At 40.3% G+C, this 25412-nt stretch overlaps 1 protein-coding gene across 1 annotated transcript in view; it reads left to right on the forward strand.

Moving 5' to 3' along the window:
- The first annotated feature begins 7309 nt into the window (after nt 1-7309).
- Nucleotides 7310-25412, forward strand: part of ano3 (anoctamin 3) — an 84158-nt gene continuing 66055 nt past the window's right edge. The window contains exon 1 of the mRNA XM_037683704.1: nt 7310-7476. Within this exon, the coding sequence (XP_037539632.1) occupies nt 7431-7476 (46 nt within the window). The 5' untranslated portion in view covers nt 7310-7430. The remainder of the gene's footprint in view (nt 7477-25412) is intronic.

Here is a 25412-nt window from a genome sequence, read left to right on the forward strand (position 1 = left end):
ATATATATATATATATATATACTTTTTTATTTTGTCAGTGCTGTCATTCATAGAGGCATCTTGAGGCATTTTTTTACGGCCCAGTGAAGTTGCTCAAGTAGTGCAGCTAAGCCAAGATGGAACATCAATGGGAGCGATGGCAAGAAGATTTGCTGTGTCTCTCAGCACAGTGTCCAGAGCATGGAATAGGTACCAGGAGACAGGCCAGTACACCAGGAGACATGGAGGGGGCTACAACCCAGCAGCAGGACCACTACATCGTCCTTTGTGCAAGGAGGAACAGGAGGTCCACTGCCAGGGCCCTACAAAATGACCCCCAGCAGGCCACTAATGTGCACGTTTCTACGCAAACTGTCAGAACTTGACTCCAAGAGGATGGTATGAGGGCCCGACATCCACATATAGGACCTGTGCTTACAGCCCAACACCATGCAGGACGATTGGCGTTTGTTAGGTAACACCAAAATTGACAGATTCGCCATTGGCGCCCTGTGTTCTTCATGGATGAAAGCAGGTTCACACTGAGCACATGTGACAGATGTGTTAGAGTCTGGAGACACCGTGGAGAGCGTTATGCCTGCAACATCCTGCAGCATGACCGGTTTGGTGGTGGGTCAGTCATGGTGTGGGGAGGCATTTCTTTGGATGGCTGCGTAGCCCTCCATGTGCTAGTCAGAGGTGCCCTGACTGCCATAAAGTACCGGGATGAGATCCTCTGACCCATTGTGAGACCATATGCTAGTGCAGTGGGCCCTGGGTTCCTTCTTATGCATGACAATTCTAGGCATCATGTGGCTGAAGTGTGTCAGCAGTTCCTGCATGATGAGGGTATTGATGTTATGGACTGGCCTGTCCATTGCCCAGACCTGAATCCAATTAGTTTTTCTTATGTTATAAACAGAAATGCAGCCTCTCGAGCCAACAAACAACAGTGCAGTCACACTTTACACAGATCAGTCTCAGCATTTACCTTATAAAAAGACTTATGAAACATCATCATTTAAATCTTAAAGACCCTCAGAATGCATGATTACCACAGTCAGCACAGGTCATTTAAAGGCAAAATGACTGATTATAATTACACAAATAAATAGGCTTAGATTTAACCTGTGAGACTGACAGTTTTGGATTCAGGTGTGCTACTTTTTGGGTTTCACCACCTCAGACATTGTGTTCATATTTTCAGGTAATGATTTTTTCTGTGTTGTTTTCATGTGAATCATCTTGTTGTTCTCTCTGTGCACACGGACGTAGAGGAGAGGACATGAGTGATTAGAATCCATAAAAACACTTATAAGACCATAAGTAATGACTCCTGTCTAATGTAAGCTGTTTAAGCACTGCAGTGCACACTACCCTTCATGTAATGGAAACATGGCCGTATAATACACTCCTTTAGCTACCGGTAATACTGCTGATAAACACTTTAGCTGGTTTATTCAATTTAAAGTTTGATACATTCACATGGGTTCGAACTAAGTTGCATTTGTGTTTTTAGCTGACGTTAATGCACAACTTTTTATTTTCTTTTAAGCCATTTAAAATTCCAAAATGTTACCAAAGCTTTCGTTGAAAAGTTGCCATTTAGTCAAAAACGTGTTTGCTTGATTAAATGAAACCAATATAATTTCTGCTCGGATGCATTTTAATTTTACATCATCGGAGCCACAGAATCATTACTGCATGAGGAAGCTTAGAGATGTGTGTTTAAATAAATAATCGATGTTCCAGGAAGTTCATGCAGGAAGTACCTGCTCGTTAATCGATATGCCTAATGTCTCTCTAGTTTGGACAGAATCAGGACAGTCAATTGTTGCACTGATGTTGCACAACTTTAATGGCACCAGCACGTTTAAAGGATCTTTTGTTTTCCTCACCAGTTTGAGCTTTGATAACCTAGGGCCATTTAACTAAATTCCTCAGGGGGCCACAGTTTTGAGAGCAAAGAGCTCAGGGGGCAGACATCCAGCAGTTATTGTCATTAAGCTTGTTTAACAAATTAAAATCTAGTTTTATTTAAATATGAACCCATTGGTGGGCCGAACTGAGCTCACCTGTAGGCCTGATTTGGCCCCCGGGCTGCCAGTAGAATAGCCCTGATAAAGTCTTTGGCAGGATCTGTTTGTTGTGTTGTTTTAGTGTTATTCTTTTAGATTTGTTCTGTCTTAGTTTTTCCCAGTGTCCCCTGTACCGTCAGTTCATTCCACCTGTGTCAGTGTCTGCTCCTCATCTCCTCGCCCTCTCTCACCTGTTCCCTGTTGCCATTTTGCCCAGGGGTCTTCACTTCTCTCATCAGTGGCCTGTTTTTGAAGTCTCTCTGTTTTTACTCCACCTTCAGTCTGGCTGTGTATGCTCTTCATACCATGTCTGTTTCTCCTCCATGTCTCCTTGGGTTTTGTTAGTTTGTAGTTTTGTCAGCCTTTTGTTTTGTGTAATAAATTAGAAGTTTAATTTTTTACTCAAGCTCCTCTTGTTGGTCTGCACGCCTGGGTTCAATCATACAAACTGTGCACGTTTTAAATTGTTATATTTTGATCAATAAATACTGGGAGGAGGTGGCATTGTCTTGTGAAAGAAAGGTGCCTTTAGAAGTTGAAGTTGAACCTGTGGAGGGTCTGTGATGTTCACAGGTTGTTGTTTTCGATTCTTTTATGCTGTTTTAAGGATCTTCCTTGAGTTCATAAAAACAAAAATGCATTCAAGGGGAAACTGAGGAAGAAAACGTATTTATTTGCATGTTTTAACCTAATTCTATAGCAGTAAAATGTGGCATAACATGAAAATTTAAGTAATTTTCAAATGCAACAATGTTCAGTCAGGTCATCTGAATGGTTTATTTTTTGTGCTGAGACGTTACGTCCGTCATCCAACAGACTTCTTTAATCTGAGAAACCACCAAACAAAACTGATACTCCACCAACAGCTTACTCCAGAGCGGGAAACAAACAGTTTGATGGTGCTAAGATGGCCTCTGGGGCCCGCCCTCTCCTCTGGGGCCCGCCCTCTCCTCTGGGGCCCGCTCTCTCCCTCGGACAGTCATGTCAAAGGGGTTCAAAACACCAAAGTTCATGCTCAATAATCCAGGTATAATCCAACATTAATATTGGATATTAAAACAATAATTTTCAAATGATTTAGTCTTACCTTTATGTAGAAATCAAACTAAACCATCTATCCATTATCTTTACCCACTTCTTCCTTTTCGGGTCACGGGGGTCACTGGTGCCCATATCCAGCAGTCCCTTTGTGAGAGGTGGGGGACACCCTGGACAGGTCTCCAGTCCATCACAGGGACACATAGAGACAAACGAGACAATCAGCCATTCACTCTCTCACTTAGGGACAATTTAGATTGACCAATCAGCAGCCCGGAGAAAACCCACGTATGCATGGAGAGAACATGCAAACTCCACCCAGAAAGATCTCCAGCTGGGATTTGTTTTTAAAAATGATTTTTAATTTGTGTTTTGATGTCAGAACCATGTTTCGGTTGAGGAAGAGGAAAAAAACAAACACATTTGCAAAAGTATTTAAAACTATTCGTTTGAGAGATGCTCAATTTGCAACAGTTGGTCAATTGAACCGACATAAAAGTCTGGATTTTAACAAGTGTAGGAATCTCTCACTTACATAAAGCAAATATAAAATTCAAAAAAATCTGTTAATGTGAATAAAATGTGTTTTATGGAAATAATACTATTATTAATCATAATAAAAGAATTCCAAGTGGACATTCAACGTATCATTTGGATTAAAGGAACAAAGTTGAGGATGAACAAGTACAGTGGTAAAAATCAAACTTGCCACTCTTGGTTTAAGTTGCTGCTCCAACTCAGCAGAAAAGCTTCTTAAAACCAGTGAGGGCCACTGAGTCCAATTTTCATTGTTTTTATTCAGTCAGAGTAAAACTTTACCACACACGTGAAAAACATAAAGTCACTTAAACAGAATCCAGAAACACCATCACCTTCTTCATTTGTCAGATGCTTTTAGACAAGATCCAGAACAAAAGAAAACTGTCTTGTTTGATAAGACTTCTTGGAAATCATGGAAACTGTGTCCTCTGAGGTAAAGAAGTTCAAATGCCAGCACGCATCATTACATCATGGAGTGGAAACACAACATTAATTTTATGCAACATCTTTTCTTTCCAGACCACTCTGCTCCAATTTGTTCAGGTTTTCTGAAAACACAACTTTATTGTAGCAAACTTCCTGCATTACTATTGAACCTTTATTTCAGCAATCAGTGAAAACGTTCCTCAGCCAAAAGATGGGTTATCAAGTTCATCAGTACAGTTAGCAAATGTTAGAGAGACCCTGAAGTGTTATTGTCTCCCATTAGTGTCAGGTATCAGAGAAGAAAAGTGGGATTTTAAAGTCGTGTTAAAAATGTATGATGCAGTAATATGAGCAGGAGCTGGAGCTCAGCTGCTGTGATCAGCTACTACCAGAAACAAATATATTTTAATACTGATAACATCCTACAAGTGGTGGAAAAAAATGAGAAAAAGCTTCACTGTGAAATAAATCCTTGTTTAAGACATGATCTAATGCGTGTGTTTTCAGAACCATGTCATCAGGACACCTATATGTCCCTCCGCCTGCTGGAGAGACAGAGCTCCTGCTCCTCTGGAGCCGACAAGCAGACTCCTTACAACCCCACCGTCAGCCGTTCAGCATCCTGGAGCTCCTCGCATGGCGACGGTTCCAACTCTGAAGACCCAGAGACAGAATCCGACCGCTGGTCCAGTGAGTTGTCCTTCCTGCACTAGATGTTTACAGTCAGCTCCGCTCGTGGAGCTCATGATCCACCGTAAACATGCCTTATAGGTAAAACTAGCGCTGGGAAGCTGCTCACTTATTTTAAAAAAGGTTCTTTGACTGAAACATGTCGGGTCAGAAAGAAGAACCCACATGCAGACATGAAGGTTAAAAAAAATAACTTCATAAAATACAAATCAGTGGAGCATTTCGTTTATTAATCAGTTTAATAATAATTCAGTTCAGTTGATTTATTTAGCGCCAAATCACAAACATTCACATAGAAGCCAAACAGTTCTGTATCTAAGGAAGCCAGCAGACACGTTGAATCTTCACTTCATCACAGTCTCTCATCCTGAGCGAGCACAAAGGAGACAGTGGAAAGGAAAAACTCCCTTTTAACAGGAAGAAACCTCCAGCAGAACCAGGCTCAGGACAAGCAGCCATCTGCTTTGACTAGTAGGTATAGGTTGATACAGACTTGAATTATTCTTTTAATTAAGGCCTAGCATTAAAGGAATTTAAGGGTTTCAACTGGAAATTAACTTGTGCTGAAAAGTTGTCCTAAACTTGGTTAAACCTTGTGTTGGCTAATATTGATTAGCAGTGGCAGACATCTTGAACTGGTTTGATTTTAAATGTTAATCAGCTGTGCATTAAGTGATTACGTTTTAACAGTTTCATTAAAACTTAATGGTTCAGGAGATATTTTGCTAACAGGCTCCAGCTGTTAATGCTAAAGTTTTAAAGAAAACAGCTGAAACTTGTGCAAATTACATTTTGTGCATTTTTCTAGAATTATGAATCAATTAATCAGTGATGAGTCTCATAATTTGTAGCCAAATACATTTGACCAAGCTGAGCAGACCGAATAAAATGAATACTAAATGTATTTAATTTAAGCATTTCGTTTGACTTTTGATCTGCATCAGAAGGTTCATTGAGCCTCATCATAGATCATTTTAGTTTGTACAGAGTGAACAGAAGCTAACAGCTGCACGCTGCATCAAACTTGTAAAGATTCTTTTGGTGCTTTTAGTTGTTTATCGCCTCACTTCCTTATTTTCCACAGGGTGGCAGTATTTCATTTGTCTAAAACCTTGCAGCCTCTGCAGCTCATTCATCTGACCTACATCTCCCAACCATCAGCCATGGAACGAGATGGTACCATTTAAAACGACCTAACCTTGCTGTGGAGAAGCTGCCTATTTATTTATTAGGCGCCCCAGTGAAGCATCTAAAAGCATTTGCTCGGTTGTTGACTGATATTTTAGAGGGGTTGGCACAGCCGGCCCTCAGTAAACATCAGAACAGTGGGTGGGGGGTGGAGGCCTGCTGTGCTGCAGGAAGCCAGATGGTATTTGCTCCATGACAGATGCCAGACTACTCCTCTGAATATCCCCACAGATCAAGACTGATGGAAGTGAAAGTAAGATGAAGCTGCAAACCGTGTCCCAAAATGAGCCAATCGCAGGGGTCAAAGTTACGCAGGGGCGGGGTGGTTAATCTCCAACATTAACAAACCCTGCTAGATTTGTGTGTAAAATGTTGACCTGCAAGGCAGTGGGCAGAATGAATTATTTCAAGAAAAGATTGTTTTTGGCGTGAAGCTGGGTTAAAGATAGGAGAGGTCCAGCTTCAGTGACTGTGCGGTTCTCAGTTTGTAATATGATCTGTAAAGTGAAAAAAGAAGAAACAAAGATGGCCTCTCTCATTCCTTAGCTCCTATAGCTCTTTTCTTCTTCTTCATTTTTTCAAATAGCCTATATGACGTGAGTATTATAGTAAAGCTCCTGAAAAGCTGTTGTTTTGGTTTCTGTGTGCCACCCCAAGATTCACGGCTGCCCTTTAAAAAAACGTTCTGGAGGTGCCCCTGTCTAGACAAAAGAAACAAGTGTGCAATAAAATGGGCAGATAGCTTTCAAAATGTAAAGAAATGTAACTTTTAAATAACTCTAGATCGAGTTAAAAAAAAATATATATATGACAAAACCTTATGTGTTGTTGTTTCCATTCTGAAGTCTTAATTTGTTTAAAGCAGAAATGGAGACTTTGTTGTCAATCAGTCCCCTGCTGGGAACAGAAGCTGCTCCGCTCAGCTCCTGTTTCCATGTCTGAACCTCCTGCAGGAGCAGCTGAGCTGTGAGCCCACCTGTCTGACTGGAGGTTCTCCTCACCGCCTCTCTTCCTCTGAGAAATCCCAATAGATTGTATTTATTGTTTGTTTGTTTTATTTTAGGGGAGCGGGATGACAAATAAGAGCAAAAATTACTGTTAAATCAGCAACCATTTTTATTTATTGAACCCAGTTATGCAATAATAAGACACATTACACGTTGTCCCGGTCATTATCCTCACCATCATCTTCATCACCCGGAGTCTGTAAATCAGGACGGAGGAGGACGGGGTCCGTCTCAGGACCTCCCATGTCCTCCGTCTCCATGACAACAGCAGCCGTGAATGGAAGAGCAGAGGTGGGAGGGGAGGGAGCCTGCGGAGCGGAGACAGGTGTTGCTGCGGGTTTGCGCATCCTCGCCTGTGGAAGCAGGATGGGGAGCCGAGAGGACGCGCGCCGCAGCCCTCCGTAGGTTCTCCCATGACTCCTGCAGCTCGGCGTCTCCAAACACGGAGTGGGACTGACACAGGCTGCCCGGAGCGACCGCCGCCATGGTGCACCACTCGGGCTCCATCCAGTCCTTCAAGCAGCAGAAAGGTCGGTGGCTGTGGGAGGTCTGGGAGGTGGGGGACTTTCCTGCTGGGGTGGATAGTGGCGGGGGGTGATGCAGAGTTGGGGGCTTTGCAGCCTCCTTCTCCTGGGATGAGTCTTGTTGTTGGATTATTATCAACCACTTCCGGTGTCATAACTAACTTGGGCTACTTTTGACACATTTTAAAAGACAAATGTTTGTTTGCAAGTGAAGCACTGGTTCTTCACACAGACTTAACATTTGCTTATTGAGCTTATTAATGTTTGAACTGGACTTTACATCAGCTCCTATACAAATATACTTTTAGAGCAGTTTTTTTGTGGATTTATGAAACAGTAATGTGTAGATGTTTAACTAGATGTTTTGTTACCTAAACATCTCGTGAAGCACTGGACTAATTTAACTGAAGCAGAAAGTGTGTACATCTCAAACTGTTTCAGATGACCCACACCGGAGCAACAAACTGCTTATTTGTGTTTTAGAAAACACAGAAACAGCTATAACTCAGTCAACTGTGCAGACTGAACATGTTTGTAGCTTTTCACATAATTCAAGTGCTGTGTGAGATTTTTGCTTAAAACTTTCGCATTGTTAGAGTCAGCATTGTCTGTTAGCAAAATATCAGATGAACCACTGAATGGATTTTGATGAAACCTCCAGACAATATTCATTTCACATACAATTACAACCTGTTGAATTTTGAACTAAATTTAATTCAAGATGGCTGCCACAGCTAAGTGATACTAGCCAACACCAAAATGGCAATAACTTGGTCGGTTTTGTTGATACTGAGCTAAAACTGAATGTGGTAGTAGCTGAGAGTCATCCAAAACACATAGTCTGAGCATTAGATATTGTAACAGATCGCACATACAAAGTTTGACCAGACTGAGTGCAACTCGGTTATTTCTCAACGTAAGTTGATCTTAGTCTAAAACTTGCACATGAATGGTGGTGGGTAATAAACATTCTTTCAAGAAATGTTTAAACTTTGGTTTTAAAAGCAGAAAATATATAAAGTGTTAATTTGAGGAGTTACTTGTGCCAAATTTTCTCCCTGCTTGTGGAGAAAAGCCACATTTTAAGTTTCTCTGACAGCAATTTAAATGATTCTGGGCTGCCGTCAGTTTTCTTTCTCTCTTGGCAAGTAAAAATAATAGAACTAGATTATGTTCTTGTGTATAAATGGATCATTTGCATTTTGGGCAAGCATTAAATTTATGCAGCACTGTACTTTAAGCGAGAGCTACTTGTTTTTGAAACAGTGCTGGAAACCTGTAAGTAAATTCCTGTTGTCTCCAGCGTGGCTCGATTACATCGAAGGGCCTGCATTGATTTTAGACCATAAATAGTTCTCCTTAAAGAAAGTCTGTTCCATCTCCATTTTGTCTCTGGATTTCTGAAGAACGATGAGGAAGAGTTCCTAATTCTGACCGGGGCCAATAAACACGAAGCATTTCCACATGTAGGTGAGGTGTGTGTGTGTGAAAGTGTGTATTCTCTGGAGAGGAGTGTGAGCTGCTCGTGACTGAGCCTGCTGAGGGAGTTCTCCTTTTGCTTCTCCTTGAGTGTGGAAACAACTTTGGACTAAAACAACAACAAAGACAAAGCTGCTTTTCTTCTGAGATCTCTGCTGTGCCCCACATTCATATAAATCCACTTTGTGTTCCTTTTTATGAAACAATGTAAATTCTGCATCATCTTATGAGATGCATTGTGTCAGGGAATGATTACTGCGTTGGCGATTATTAATTTTACTGCTCAGACTGTAAAGCGGTCAGCAGGAGAGGAAACATGCTGCAGAAAATGAAATCAAATTGGTGTGAAAGTGTGTGTGCAGGTCAGAGGGAGCGCTCGGTGTTTCCATGTTGCCAAGTGCATCATTAAAATGAAGGAAAAAGGGCCGAAGCATGGCAAATATATCCCTAAAGCAAAGATATTCACACGGTGAGGGAGGAGACAGGAGGAACAAAACATGAGAGACGAGGTTTGAAGGCTGACTGGACTTATGAGATTAATGTAAAAAGCTTTTATGGCGTTTCATCAACTACAAAACAAACTTGTTATGCAATCACCTTGGAGGCAAAATAATTCAAATTAAAGGGGATTTTATTAATACACTTCACAGAAGAGGCTGATTGTAAAAATAAATGTTTCAGATGATTGTCCATTCTTCAAAATACACATTGCATACAGGTTTTGTAATATTTGTCGATCGTTTATGATACATGAAACACTTTTTCAAGATTCTTTAAAATACTACACAAAAATATCACTTTTACATGAGTAAAAATAGACAATAAGTTTCCTGGCTCATCGTTCCTTTGTGAAGTTTGCTTTTTTTTTTTTTTTTCCAGGAACATTCTAGTTCAGCTCAGTTGAAAAAGCAGACCATCAGTGCAAAACCCCTGTTCTTTCTGATGGGTCAAGTTTAAACTGAACTCCAAAACGTTCACAGAGTTGTCCCACATGCTGCACAAACATCTTCAAACAGAAATCCATTTTCCCCCCCTTGTCTTGCTCTTTTCTAGTTGTGTCTCTGCCTCGCCTGCAGAAAAGCATCTCCGAGTGATGCTGTGCTGTGTTCGACTGAGCTGATGGTGTTAATGAGGCGAAGCTCAGCGCCCAGCTTCCTCATCGCCTGAGATTATGTCTGAATAGATCAATCTTTTGTTGTTTATTATCAAATCTGAGGATTTTGGTTCTCTTTCTCAAAATGAGTTATTCACAGAGCTTCACATCTTCTGCCGTACCTCAAAGCAGCTCGTTGTACGTCTCAGAAGTCATTTCTGTCTGGTTTCTCAGCTGACTTCCTGTAACGAGTGTTGGTCTCTTGTGATTTCTTAGTTTGACCTGCCAGAAGTCCGTTGCTTGTTTTAAACTTTATGTATTTTGAAATGATAGACAGTTTTATGCTTTTTGCTTCTTTACACGGCAGAAAGTTTCTGGACTCATTCCTCAGATTTGTCTTTCAGCTCAGTTTTGCATCCGATGTCTTCACTCCACTTTAGGTTTGTCAGAGATCTTTTATCAACATAATCTGTTCGGAGCGGGTTGACTATGAAGAAACATCTTAAAGGTCACTTCTAAAACACATCTGTGATTTTCATATAAGTGTCTAATTTAAAGTTTAAGATTCTAAAAACATGTAGGTGTTTTCACACATTTATGTTTTGTTTCTTTGGTAACCAGAATAACCATTAATTAACCATTTCAAATCAATCTAAAACACCTAATTAACATTCCTTTAGGGAACGTGGATCGCCTTCAGCCTTTTACGCCCGAGTTTTAAACTCAAATCATCTTTTGCTGAGTTGGGATGTTCTGGTCAAATCTTGCAAATGACGTTAAGCACAATTTTATGTGACGTTAAGAGATCTGTTAACTTGAAGTTTGTGTTGAAGATGACTCTCAGCTACTACCACATTGAACTTTAGCTCAACTGACTGACTTTTATATACTTTTATATACTGTATGTAGTTTGGTAATTAGAATTGGCTGCTGTGGTCAGTTTGAATGAGGGGGACTTCAGAAGTTGACCAGTTGCTGATGTGCAACCAGTGATTATTTACTAAGAGTTTCATTGAAAGTCATCAAATGGTTCACATGATAATTTGCCAACAGACTCACAGAGTTGACTTCAGTAGTTAATGATTTTTCGTAAGAACCGATCATGTGTGATCAGAACACTCAGAGTATAAGTTGGGGATCAGTCTCAGATAGTAACACACTAAAGTTTAGTTTATTATCCATAAAACTGACTGAGTTGTTGATGTTTGTGTTTACTAAGGTCACTAATTTGTAGCTGTGGTCTTGAATCGGAATAACTTCAATCAGTTAGATGAGCAATGATTATTAACTTAGACCGTCATTAAAATTTATCCTGTGATTCATAATATTTTGTTAACACTTTACACAAACACACACATGGACAGACAAGGCAAGGTTTGCCCCTTTTGTCTTTGACTGAATGAAAACTTTAGATTCTAATGAAATTTACTTTTTAATTTAGTAGAAACGTGTGTTTTTTCTTGCTGATAGTTCTTTCCATGATCTGATCAAATAAATTGTGTTCAAGGATTCCATCCATCCATTATCTTTTACCCGCTTCTTCCATTTTGGGTCACGGGGGTCCATGTCCAGCAGTCACTGTGTGAGGGGCGGGGGACACCCTGGACAGGTCTCCAGTCCATCACAGGGACACAGAGAGACAAATGAGACAAACAACCATTCACTCTCTCACTCACACCTAGAGACAATTTAGAGTTATCAATAAGTCTAACATGCATGTTTTTGGTCTGTGGGAGGAAACCTGAAGAAAACCCAGAGAAAACTCACACATGCACGGAGAGAACATGCAAACTCCACCCAGAAAGACCCCTGGACTGGGATTTGAACTGGGGACCTACTCGCTGAGAGGCAACAGCTCTACCAGTTGCACCACCGCGCTGCCCACGCTAAGCACAAGTAGTACAAAAACAATACACCGAACCTGACTGAAAAATGTTGGATTGTATACCTGGATTATTGAGCATGGACTTTGTTGTTAATACGAGGAACAGTGTTCGGCGTATTGTTTTTGAATTTACAATCGTTCTTCCCATGGTCGTAAATTCATATTCTTCAGCGGTATGTTTATGAATGAATTAAACCAACAAACTAAAGGACACATCTGTAGAGAATATTTGCTAAAAGTACATCAAGATGACATGTACCAAGCTTCTGCCTGTAATATTCTACATTTTACAAGCAACACATAATCCTAACAGACAACTTTTATTGTAGCGCAAAAGTGTTTTGCTACAGTTTAATTCCTCTGAGTGAATTTGAGGATTGTGTGCTCAAAGTACAGTCTCCACAGTAAATGTTTAATTAGCCTGTGTGTGTGTGTTTATGTGTGTGTGTGTGTGTGTGTGTGTGTGTGTGTGTGTGTGTGTGTGTTTGCAGTCCATCACAAACCACCTGTCCTCTTATGCAAGCAGGCAGATGGTTTTATAGACGCAGGTAATAATTTCAAGCCAGATTTTGTGGAGAGAGAAATTAATATAATCTGTTTATTATGAAATTCAACAGTTTATTGTTTGACTTCAAACTTGTTACTAATAAGGTGAGACGAGGAGGTGCTTTTAAAAGTAGTTTCACAGATTTTTAATCTTCTTGGATAGTCAAACATTTAACAAAGACCAAACAAAGAAGCTCCTTTTTTTTTTCTGTGCTGCAGTTAGCAGCTTTTACACTTTCACAATCCCTAAATAGTCTGTGATTTTTATTTGTTGCTAGGTTATAAGAAAAAAACAAGCAGCAGCTCAGCAGGAGCACAGAGAGATTTAACCATGAGACAGAACTCACACATCCAATCTACTCATTATGGAACTAAAATGACCTTTTGTGAAAGTAATACTTAATATTTTTAGCAACATGCGTAGACTTTTTTGAGCAGTGAGTGTGTGTGTGTGTGTGTGTGTGTTCGATTACAGACAGTCAATCCTTTGCAGAGCATCTAGTGGCATAGCTGGAAACGACATTGACTGGCAGAAAAAGAAAGCATTAAGCTAAAAAAGGGAGGGGAATACAGATTAAAAGAGAAGGGAAGATGTTTTAATCTCTTCAGATGATGCATCCTGGTGGTCATGCCAGGATTGTATAATCAGGTCCTAAACCATGAGTAAAATATGCCATCTGCTCTGAGGTGTGCTCGCAGTCAGGCTTGCATGTGACAGACAGCTGACCACAACAATGTGTGTGTGTGAGTGAGGGTTGTTTTTGACCGTTTTTAGATTAATCTTTATTTATCTGAGTACCTATAATAATCATAGGGTGTAATTATAACATATTTATGATGTTTATTAAAATCAAAATTTGACCAAACAAGAACAGGAACAACCATGATGCAAATTGAGGATCTAAGCAAAAAAAAAAAAAAAAAAAAACAACTGAAGAAATGCAGAATGTGGGAGGATGATTACTGAGTGAGAACAGATGTGCTGATTGTGAATTAAAGACAAGTGAGCATGGAGCTGGAAACAAGGACAACTGAGAACTTCTAAGATAGTATGAGAACAACACATATATATATATATATATATATATATATATATATCAAACAAAAAGCATGGCAGTAAACATAATGAGACTTATAGAACAAAACAAGAATTGACTCAAAACACAAAAACTGAAACACGAACCCCAAATATCACAAAAAGCTGGTTTTGTAAACTGTATATGAAACTGACCTCGAACAAACTAACAAACAAGATATCTGTAATGGTGGAGGTAGTGAAGCTCACGGTGCTACCTGAAGCATTTAGTGAGGCATTTATGCCTTATCAGTCCAAATTAAGGCAAAAAAAGAATTCTAAGCTACTAATAACTTCAAATAGTTACTGCAGTAGATGTTTTCATGCCACAGAGCAACTCAGGGTATCGCAGTGAAATTCAATATGTAAGAGTGTAAATTTTACACACACAATCTATTAAACACTGTACAAAATCAGTTTAGTTTTAACAAAGGCTAAACTTGTGCAACCAGGTTACCACATATATCTACATATAAAACACACAAAAAGCACAACTAGCTTTAAGCACCTCTCTCAACCATCTGGAGAAGGTAAACACATGTGAGAACGCTCGTCATTGACTACAGCTCAGCATTCAACACCATAATATAATCCTCTCCAAACTGGTTTCCAAGCTCACCACACTGGGCCTGGACAAGTCCATCTGCTGCTGGATACTGGACTTCCTCACCAACAGACCACAGGCAGTGAAAATCGGCAGTCACCTCTCCTCCACACTAGTCCTCAGCACTGTCTGTCCTAGACTTTACAGACAAACACTGTGGTCAAGAAAGCCCAACAAAGACTCTACTTCCTAAGAAGCTAAAGAAGTTTGGTACAAACACCAGCATCCTCACCAACATTTATAGATGCACCATTGAGAGCCTGCTGACAGGCTGCACCACAGGGTGGTGCATGAACTGCACCAGTCAGAGCTGGAAAGCTCTACAGAGGGTGGTGCAAACAGCAGAGGACATCACTGGTAGCAGTCTCCACACCATCCAGGACATCTATCACAGCCGATGTCTGCGTAAAGTACACAGCATCATTAAGGATCACACCCACCCAGCACAAGGACTCTTCCATCTATTACTCTCAGGTAGACGATACAGGAGTCTGCCATCACGTACAAAAAGACTTAAAGACAGTTATTATCAAGCTGTCAGATTACTGAACTCTCAATAAATAACACAGAACAACTGGCAATAACTTTGCACCAAGCCACATCTGTGACAACTAATATGACTAATATGAACTTGTGACACCTAATATTTTTATTGCTAATGCATTATGTGGCTGTATCATGTATGTATCTACCTTATCATAATTCATCTCAATGTTACTCACTACATGTGCAATAATCTGTTACACAACCTGTGTAGTTTATGTTAGTTATGTGCAGTATACATCATGTGAATTTAAGCTTATATTACTACCTTGAAATACTTATTCAAACAAATTCATCCTACTTGCACTGTTATAAATAAAACAAATTGCACTTATATTCTACCATGTTGTTGTTTACTATTTTTTCTTTAGGACCTTGTAAATATTGTATTTACTTTTTCAATTTTTGGTACTTTATGTTGTACCCTTATTGAATGCATTTGTATTTCTTGTTGGGTTGTTCATTGTTTTAGTGATTCCAATCAGTTCTTCTCAGCCTGAATGTTTTATTGTACTGTTAACCTTGTGTTAATCTGCATATGACAAATAAACATAACCTGAATTAAACATTAACCTTTAATTTAACCATTAAGCATACAATGTAATTATGACAGAAAATGGAGGATTTACCTGCAGTTACTTTTGTAGAGATGAACATGCGGTAGCTACTTCCTGTTTATAACTTGTGATCAGCTGATGGGGTAGGTCCCCGTTTTTTTTACGTTTTCCAAACTCTGTTTAATTTTTGAAAAAGAATAAACTGTATCCCACCCACTAAACGCTCAGGGTAACACGTGTCTGGATTACCTGTTCTCCACTGACACCGTTTAACCATTTTGTTCTGGTGATTTTTCACAAACCCCTCGATTAGGATACTTGAACCCCTCTGACTGTAGCATCCAGGCTGCAGACTCAGGTAAGAGGCGTTTACCTTGGGACAAATTGAGGTTGCTGATTGGTCATTTGCTGACATGCCTGTTGGATTGATTGACAGGTGTGCAGAGGTGCCAACTTGTGAAAACAAAAAACAAAAAAAAACAGCTGCAGCCCTGCTGAGGAGGCAGGACGGCCCAGGAGCAGCAGCAGCATGTTCTGTGTTTATATGCTGTTAATAAAAAAGTTCTATTGGCCACTCCGGGCCTGCTCCACTTGCTCGAATTTTGTCGTCGGTCACCAAACACAAAAGACACCTGGACTTCAGAATTAAACACAGTGTTGTCATTCTTATTGTTTTAAAACTCTTAAAAATAGATCCAGCCGTGACTCTGCGTGCCGAGAAATTGCAAATGGAGGATCGGTGAAAAATTTCCAAGAGCCAGTGACTCTGCCCCCTGACCAATCAGTTTCCTGCATTCACGTTTTGGTCGGAGTCAGCTCAACTCAGCTCACTTTGTTCCACCAGAGAAGCAGGGACGAAAAAAGGTCCTGAATCAGCCTCAAATCAGCTAAAAATACTAGCTAAAGTATTGGTACAAAAAGGTTCTTTCAGTGGCGGGCTGCGCAGAGTTAGGGACTATTAGGAGCAGTGCAATCAAGCCATTAGTAAAGCTGAGCATCACCCAGTGATGCCATTGTACTTGTAGTGCTTTCCCCCTTATATCTACCGCAAACAGTCTCTGGCTCATGGTGTCAGTTTACACCCAGTGACAGACTGTAACATAAATGCCAAACCAGAGCAGGAAAATAACATGAAAAACACATTTTCACACTCAGAAACATTGCACACATAATTCCTACTCAGCATGCAACACTTACACTGTCTCTGGGACATGACTCTCACATACATGTACATATTTACTTTAATGCTAACAGATCTATAACAGAGAGAATAATGATGATGACAGCAACTTTGTAGTTAGTTTATAAAAGTAGTTATCCACAAGGAGGATCACCAAAGTGAGTTAATTCATTACAGTAAATAAAACGAGGGAGACGTCCGACACATTGAATGCATCACTCTGCTTCAGCACAGCAGAGGTCTGCTCCGTCTCTGTTGTTCTGATGGACCAGATTAATTTCTGAAAGCTCACGTCTGAATGGACGCTTTACTTGTGATTTATGAACCGTTTTGAGTTGTGTTCACTTAGAAAGTTGTCACAATACAGACAGCCTTACAGTGCCAGCGACAGCAGTGTATGATAAAGATTAGCGCTTTAGCGTTATCTTCTGCTATTTTTTTATTGGTTTAGCATTAGCAAAGCTTTTTGTTAAATTAGTGAATTAGCAGTTAGCAAATCAAACTTTGTGGTTAGCTGTGCCCAGTGCCCACCACTGGTCGTACTTATCAATGGCAAAGGGACTAAAATGACCCAGTGATAAACTTACAATCTGTCCAGGGTGTACCCCGCCCCCACACCGTGACTGCTGGACATGGGCACCAGTGACTGCTGCAACCTGGAAAGGAAGAAGCGGGTAAAGATAAAGGATGACAAATATTTTGACAGAAAAATTGTGATATTTCTGCTGAATGAACTTCAGACTGCACTTGGAGGGCTCCAGGCAGTTGCTGCTGCTATATGTGCTCACAACAAACGCACCTTGTAAATTAGTGTTCAACATGAAAGTAACAGCAATATAAAGATTTATAAACCAGTGTTTGTGTGAACCAGTTTAACATTCTGAGTTTGAAAAAGTTTTAAGATGACAGCTAGGTCTTTGACTCGTTCAAACTAGCTGTTATCTCACCAATCCAGTAAACTCAAAGTTGTTCAAAAATCTATCTACAGCAGGTGAGATGTTATTTGTTCATTTGAACAAAACCTCATGTGAAAAGATCTGAACATGAAAAAAATACACAAATTTATCAGTCTTGAATGAAGATAATATACTAGATTTCAGTAGTTCATCATGAAAATAATACACTATTAATGATTATATCTATATGGGCATATTATTCTATCAATTTATCTGGAAATAGTAGCAGAAAAAAAGACCATTGATCTACATTTGTAAATGTTTATAATGTTAACTTCTCATATTTGTTAATATAAGACAATATGTGTGAAATTAGTTGTTGCAGATTTTTCCCCCCCAGTGTTTTCATTTCATTCTGCCACGAAGAGTACATAATATTCAGAGTTTTTAAATGTTTTTCTTGGGGATGGAATGCATTATTATGATCATGTTCAAATCTATTTATTTTAAAGATGCTGCACTGTTGTAAAGTAATTTTAAATCTTATCAACAGATTAACAAATTGCTACATATCATCAATTAGCATTTGTTGGTGGTTCATGTGGAGTGTAAAGCGTGTAACAAAAGACAGAAGCTGAATATTGAGTGGATGATAAATCTGGCTCCTAACACTTCATGTGAACTCAGCTTTTTGTGTTTGATGTGCTGCCAGGTGGAGGATGAAACACACTTTTACTGCTTACAGAACGGTTCTGTAAAGAAGCAGCTTAGACTCACCTTAATCCTGCCACACAATGAAAAACAACCCAGCAGATTATTTTACTGTGCAGAAGATTCTTACTTAAAAATTGTCAGAAAATATTTTGTAGCTTTGTGTTTATGTCAAAAACAAAATGCTGTTTTTTTAATAGTGCTGCTATCAGACTTCATAATTTATATACAAATACAATCCAGTTCAGAAAAAGTTGACGCATTGTGTAAAATATAAATTTAAACAGACTGGTTTGTAAGTCTCATGAACACTTTTTTTTTAATGGAGCAGAATTAATTGTCATGATTTGTAGAGATCAAACCCAGGAATTCAGACCTACACAAATAGGTTAAAAAGTGAGAAGTTCAACACAAAACAAAAGGCTGACATGGAAATAAAAGATACAAAAACTATAAAATTCAAGGAAACAGGGATGAGAACCAGACAGGGCATGAAACCACAATGCCAGACTGGGTTGACTGAAAGTGTCTGCAGCTGAAGCTGATTGTGTGTGAGGGCGATGGGCTCGACTAAGAAATGACAGAGGAACAAACACTAGTGGCACTGGAGGAAAAACACTTAACACAGAAATCAATTTAATAAAAAACAACAACAACTAAAAAACAATAATCATAACATTCACTTTCACAGTCTTTTGTTGCCCTGTCTGTCATTGTTCAGATGTGTGAAACTAAAATCATCTTATTTTTTCCTAAAAAATAAATAAATATATATATTTTCAACATTTATGTTTATTGAATTGTGAATCAAATCTGGCTTCATGAGATTTGCAAACCATTGAACTCTGTTTTTGCTTAAATTTTACTCAACGTCTCAACTTTTTTTAAATGAATCGGGCTTGTCATTTTAGGTCTATAGATCATTTATTAGTGCATGGAAAGTGATTAAAACAGCAGTTTTGTGGCAGGAGTGACACGAGTACAGAAACATTTTACCTCATGTCTGTTTGATGATGATTATCCGATCAGTCGTATCCGGCTTTCGGTCACTTTATGAATCTTCGAACTCCATGCCTCCCTGTCTTTCACCAATTTTTTCAATTCCGCAATTGGCATATTCATTGTTGTCGTTATTGTGTCGAGCCATCTCGTTCTTTGGCGGCCTTGTCTTCTTTTTCCACTGACTTTTCCAAGCATCATTGACGTTTCCAAAGAATTTGCACGCATCACGTGACCAAAATAAGAGAGCTGCTGTTTGGTAATTTTGCCCAGTAAGGACATTGATGGTTTGACCCGGTCCAAAACTGTCTTGTTCGTCATCATAGCAGTCCAAGGTATTCTTAGCATTCTTCTCCAGCACCACAGCTCGAAAGCTTCGACTTTTCTTTTCTCTTCTTTCCTAAGCGTCCAACTTTCGCAGCCATACATCATTATGGGGAAGACAATTGCGTTGACTAGTCTTACTTTAGTTACAAGGTTAATATCCTTGCTCTTCCAGAGCTTATCTAAACCCAGCATTGCAGTCCTGCTAAGTGTAATTCGTCTCTTGATCTCGGGAGCCGAAGCCCCACAGCGGTCCATTTTAGCACCAAGAAAGATAAAATCTTGGACAGACTCGATTGCCGTGTTGTTTATTTGCGTGTTCATTATACCATTGCCTGCCGTGGTCATAACTTTTGTTTTTTTGATGTTCAGGTGCAGTCCCATTCGTTCACTTTCCTTTTGCATACGTCGGACGAGGCAATCGAGGTCCTTTTCACTCTCTGCGAGCAGGGTTGTATCATCTGCATATTGAAGGTTGTTGATGTTTCTGCCGCCGATTTTGATTCCAATTTCAGATTCTTCCAAATTGCAACGCCTCATAATCACTTCTGCGTACAGATTGAAAAGAACTGGTGACAGGATGCAGCCTTGACGAACACCTTTCCTGACTTGAAACCACTCCGTGTTCCCGTATGCCGTCCTAACCGTTGCTTCTTGGTCGTTGTAAAGAGATCTTATTAACTGTACGATGTGTTCTGAGACGCCCATTTGTGTCAAGCACTTCCATAGCTTTTCATGATTAACACAGTCGAAAGCTTTACTGTAGTCAATGAAACACATATAGACGTCCTTTTGATATTCCTGTGTCTTCTCCATGATCCAACGTAAATTTGCTATTTGGTCTCTAGTGCCGCGTCCCTTGCGAAAACCAGCTTGAACTTCCGGCAGTTCCTTATCGACAATTGTTGCAATGCGATTCTGTATGATCTTCAGAAGGATTTTACTTGCGTGAGATATGAGGGCGATAGTACGGTGGTTGGAGCATTCCTGGACATCGCCTTTTTTTGGAATAGTGACAAAGACTGATCTTTTCCAGTCCTTGGGCCACGATTTGGTGGACCAGATTTTTTGACATAGGTCTGTTAAAAGCTTAATCGGCACTGCTTTTAGTAGTTCAACAGGTAGATGATCGATTCCAGAGGCTTTTCCGTCTGGTAGTTGTTTCAAAGCCCACTCGACTTCTTCCTCAAGAATGCATGGTTCTTGTTCGACCTGACATGCCTGTTCCAGCGGTCCTATTTGTTGGTCTGAGTACAGCTCTTCTGTGTATTCCCGCCATCTACGCTTGATTTGATTTTTGTCATGTAATAATTTTCCATCGTGGTCCTTGATGGCCGCTGCTTTGCGTGCTGCAAACGGTGCCCTGGTCTGTTTCACATAGGTGAAAAGAGCTCGTGTATGACCTAACTTGTTTGCTTCTTCCAGCTTTGCACATTGATTGTTCCAGTAATGTTCTTTGTCTTCTCTGGCTTTCCTTTGAAATATCGCATTTAGCCTTCTGAATTCTGTGCTGTTACCAGTAGCTTTGGCTACTCTGCGCATGTTGGCGATTTGGATCAATTCGTCCGATATCCACTGAGTTCTTCTTCCTGGTTTTTTCAAAGGGACTATTTTTTCCGCTGTATTTTGCGTGATGGCTTTGATTTCCTCCCAAAGTTCGTCGGGGTCTTTTCCATTTGTGCAGAGCACTTCAAAACTTTTCTTGATTTCAACGGCATAAAGTGGAGGGATGTTACCTGTATCAAAGCAACGTGTTGCTGTAGGCTGTCTGGTGTTTTTGATGCGTAGTTTGATTTTAGCAACAAGGAGCTGGTGGTCTGAGCCACAATCTGCTCCAGGAGATGTTTTTACAGCCAATACTGAGCTTTTCCATCGCTGTTGGCACAGGAAATAGTCGATTTGATTACGATGCACACCATTTGGAGCTGTCCATGTGTATAGACGCCTCTTTGGTTGTTCGAACCATGTGTTCATGATTGCTAAATGATTTTCTGAACAACATTGAACCAGGCGATCGCCAGCGACATTCCGCTCGCCCAGCCCGAATTTGCCAACATATGGACTATCTTCACTGGAACCGACTTTTGCATTAAAATCCCCAGTTATGAAAATGACATCCTTGGTGGGAGTCTGTTCGATTGCTTGTTGGAGATCGAAAAAAAAGTTCTCAATCTCTTCATCCTCCGCTTCGGTTGTGGGGGCATAGACTTGTAAAACTGTGATTGAGCGAGGTTTCCCTCATGTCTGTTTAATTAGTAGCAAATTATTAAAATTGTCCACCAGCATCCAAAAGCACTTCAGAGCTTTTATTTAAAGGTTATAACTAAAACTGTCTGAACATAAAACATTTTGATGACTGAATAAGAGTTAACAGTCACTTTAATTATGTGATCTTGTGTTTATTCAGTGCCTGAGGAAGAAGAACAACTTTCATGAGCGTTTCAAGTCTATTTGAAACCGCTGAGCTGGTTTCATTGTAGGCTTGAACAACCTTTGTTACATCTTATATCGTTTGCTCAATGCTTCATTCACCTTTTAGTTCTAATTAGCAGGAGAAAAATCTGCCTTCATAAAATATAACAAAAAGTCTGTTATGAGATCAGAGAGGTGGCAGTGAAGCCAGTTTAGGCTGTTTGATTCTGTAACGCTTTAATAAACTTCCTGTCCAGTTTAAGTATCATCAAAAATACTTTGTCAGGTTTGGGAAACTATCTTTGTTTGTTTTAAACCTCTTGGTTTCACAGCATTACCTGCCTTACCGAAAGGTTTCAACGTTTGAATAACACGGTTGTTAGACGGGGTTCATTTGGGTATGAGGTGTGGAGAGATAAGATATGTGTTGTCATCAGTGTATGTTCTCATACAATGATGACATTAGTTCTCTGCATTTAACCCACCACACATGGGATACACCCAGGTGGAGCAGTGGGCAGCTATGTAGGCACCTGGAGAGCAATTAGGGATTGGGTGTCTTGCTCAGAGACACCACATGTGGGAATGGCTGGGGATTGAATCTGGGGTTTTCAGGTCCTGAGCCGTCTGCCCTGCCTCTACCCCGTCTCGGCCCCTGGTCTGATCAGGACTTAAGCTTTATCTGAGATTTGACCTTGGATCAAAAAAGTCTTGACTTTTGAGGTCAGGTAAAGTAATGGATGTCATTAAGCCACTATTATTTTTTTCTTTCTTCTTCCAGGTGCTCCCTTCCTCAGGGGTCACCACTGCAAACTAACTCGCAAAAAGACTTGGCAATTGTTTTTACACCAGATGTCCTTCCTGACGCAACCACAGACCACCGAGCTACCACAGCCCTCTGTGGAGCAGAGAGCTGCCATCTAGGACACCCGGGGGGAGCAAATGGTGGGGGTTAAGGGTTTTGTTCAAGGGCCCAGAGTGGGGCAGCATGGTGGTGCAACTGGTAGAGCTGCTGCCTCTCAGCGAGCAGGTCCTTGGTTCAAACCCCGGTCCAGGGGCCTTTCTGGGTGGAGTTTGCATGTTCTCTCCGTGCATGCGTGGGTTTTCTCCGGGTACTCCGGTTTCCTCCCACAGACCAAAAACATGCATGTTAGGCTGATTGGTAACTCTAAATTGTCCCTAGGTGTGAGTGAGAGAGTGAATGGTTGTTTGTCTCGTTTGTCTCTGTGTGTCCCTGTGATGGACTTGCGACCCGTCCAGGGTGTACCCCGCCCCTCGCACAGTGATTGCTGGACATGGGCACCAGCGACCCCCGTGATCCAAAATGGAATAAGTGGGTCAAGATAATGGATGGATGGCCCAGAGTGGGGTAAATGAGGGTGGAGACAGGTGTGGGTGCTTCATCTTTGCCACCCACATTTCGATGTTGTCGGTTTGGGGAGTCAAACCAGCGTCTCAGGCTCACCTTCTTTAACCTCTGCACCACCACTCCCCCTCATTAAACTGCAATTATGCTTCTTCAAAAAAGATTAGCAGCGTCCCAGATGTAGTAAACTTGTTTTTTCCAGTTTGCTGTCACTTCCTCTCACATTTGTGTGTGTCCTCTGCTCAAAACACCGACTCCATAACTCTGGGAACAGTAAGACGTTGTGAGCTGAGAGCATTTTATTTGTCTTGGTGTTCAAAATAACAACAGCTGTTTTGAGTCCATGTCCTACAAACGTTGCAGCCTGAGGCCTAAAAACTGACACCGCTTTACTCAATGAGGCTAAACTTGCAAAATATATGCTGCATTGCTCTTAAGGCTGGAAATGAAGACTTTTTATTAATTATTTTTTTACCAGGATTTAATTTTTGAAACCTCTATAAACATCACTTCCTATCAGTGATTTATACAGATAATAAAGTTTTTCCTTTTTCCTTTACTTCTTGTCCTTATATAGGTGCATCTTGATAAGGATGCTGTCAAACAGCCTCTGTGTCAAACAGTCGACAGGACACGAGTGTTCAGCTCAAGACAAGACTGAAACCATACATCACCTTCAGAGGAAGTTATCCACTTGACTCAAGTCTTTTCAGAGTTAAATACTTTCACAGTAATGCTAAAGGACTCTATAAACACCATTATTCAGTTTCAACTTCACTGCCATGTATATGATTAAATATTCTTGCTGCTCAGACCGTGAGTCATTTCATTGTCTTTTCCTCGTTGAAATTAAACAAATAGCACGACCTGTTGCAGAATAATTAGATGAGAGAAGCTGAGGTTTTGTACATTTCTGCCATGAGAAACGACAGCTTTTTACATTAAGTCGTCAAGAAGTTCAGAGCCACATTCTTAGGATGAAGAGCGTTTGGAGATTTGTGCTCTATGCAAAAAAAAAAAAAAAAAAAGTCCATCCAGTCCCTGGTAAATGATCTGTGACACATCTCTCTAATAAATAACAGAGCCCTGCGTTTTGAGACCGGCTTTATCCCAAGTTGTGGTAAAGTTCTTGTTTTTTCAACTTTCTATGAAAACGTTTCTCCAGAAGAGAAATGAAAAATGAAGTTTATGCTAAAATAAGTCCAGATGCTGATTTTTACTCTGTTGAAAGTTGTCTCTGCGAGCGCGGCTGAACATGGATGAATAATTGAAGGTTTTGAGTGCAAAAAAAAAAAATAACACAGAAGCATGATGGGAAAAACCCAATGACCTGAATTCTCTTCGTGCAACGTCATTGCCGTTAACGTCTTGATGCTTGGAGCGCTCAGAAAGTGGACAAAGAGCGTTTTGAACTATTTTACACAAGTTTCACAACATTGTTCTTTCAGTATTTTGACAGCTTGGAACGGATCATAAAAAAACTTTCTGTTTTTCATTTAAGTTTATGCTCTCCCTCTGAGCTTAGAGGCGGCTCAAAAATTAACAATAGTGTCATTATGCTGTCACAAGACATATCGTGACATACAAAGTAAAGCTCAAGAGGAGCAGAAACGAGACGAAAAACTGACTCAATTTCTGGTTGAAAACAACAAAGTCCATGCTCAATAATCCAGGTATACAATCCAACATTTTTCAGTCAGGTCATCTGGACAGATTATTTTCGAAGCCTTCCGGATGGAAGGTGAAACGTTTCAGCACAAAACAAAAGAAAAAAAAAGAAACTGTCCAGATGACCTTACTGAAAAATATTGGATTGTATACCTGGATTATTGAACATGGACTTTGTTGGTTTGAACCAGTTTGACATGACTGTCGACGAGGAAGAGGGCTGGCAACGGAGGAGGGGGTGTGCCAAAGAGACCATCTTAGCACCAACATAACTGGTTTGTTCCACTTTGGAGTAAACTGTTGGGAGAAGAATCAGTTTGTTTTGTGTGTTTCCTTGACTGATGAAGCCTTCTGGATGGAAGGTGAAACATTTCAGCACAAAAAAGAAACTGTCCAGGTGACCTGACTGAAATATGTTGGATGACTCGATTTCTGTTTTTGCAGAATTTCACAAAGATTTGCAGGCCTGTGTGTAGCTCACTGTCATTTGCAAACTAAAAGCAGGGGGGGAAATCCCTTTAATCTCATCATCAGAGGAGTTTAACGGAAAAGCTGCACAGGAGGAAAAAAAATCCCCGATCATGACCTTCACTGAAGATCCTCG

Source organism: Nematolebias whitei, chromosome 10 (assembly GCF_014905685.2).
Source record: "Nematolebias whitei isolate Nwh7 chromosome 10, NemWhi1, whole genome shotgun sequence".
NCBI classification, from domain to species: Eukaryota; Metazoa; Chordata; class Actinopteri; order Cyprinodontiformes; family Rivulidae; genus Nematolebias; species Nematolebias whitei.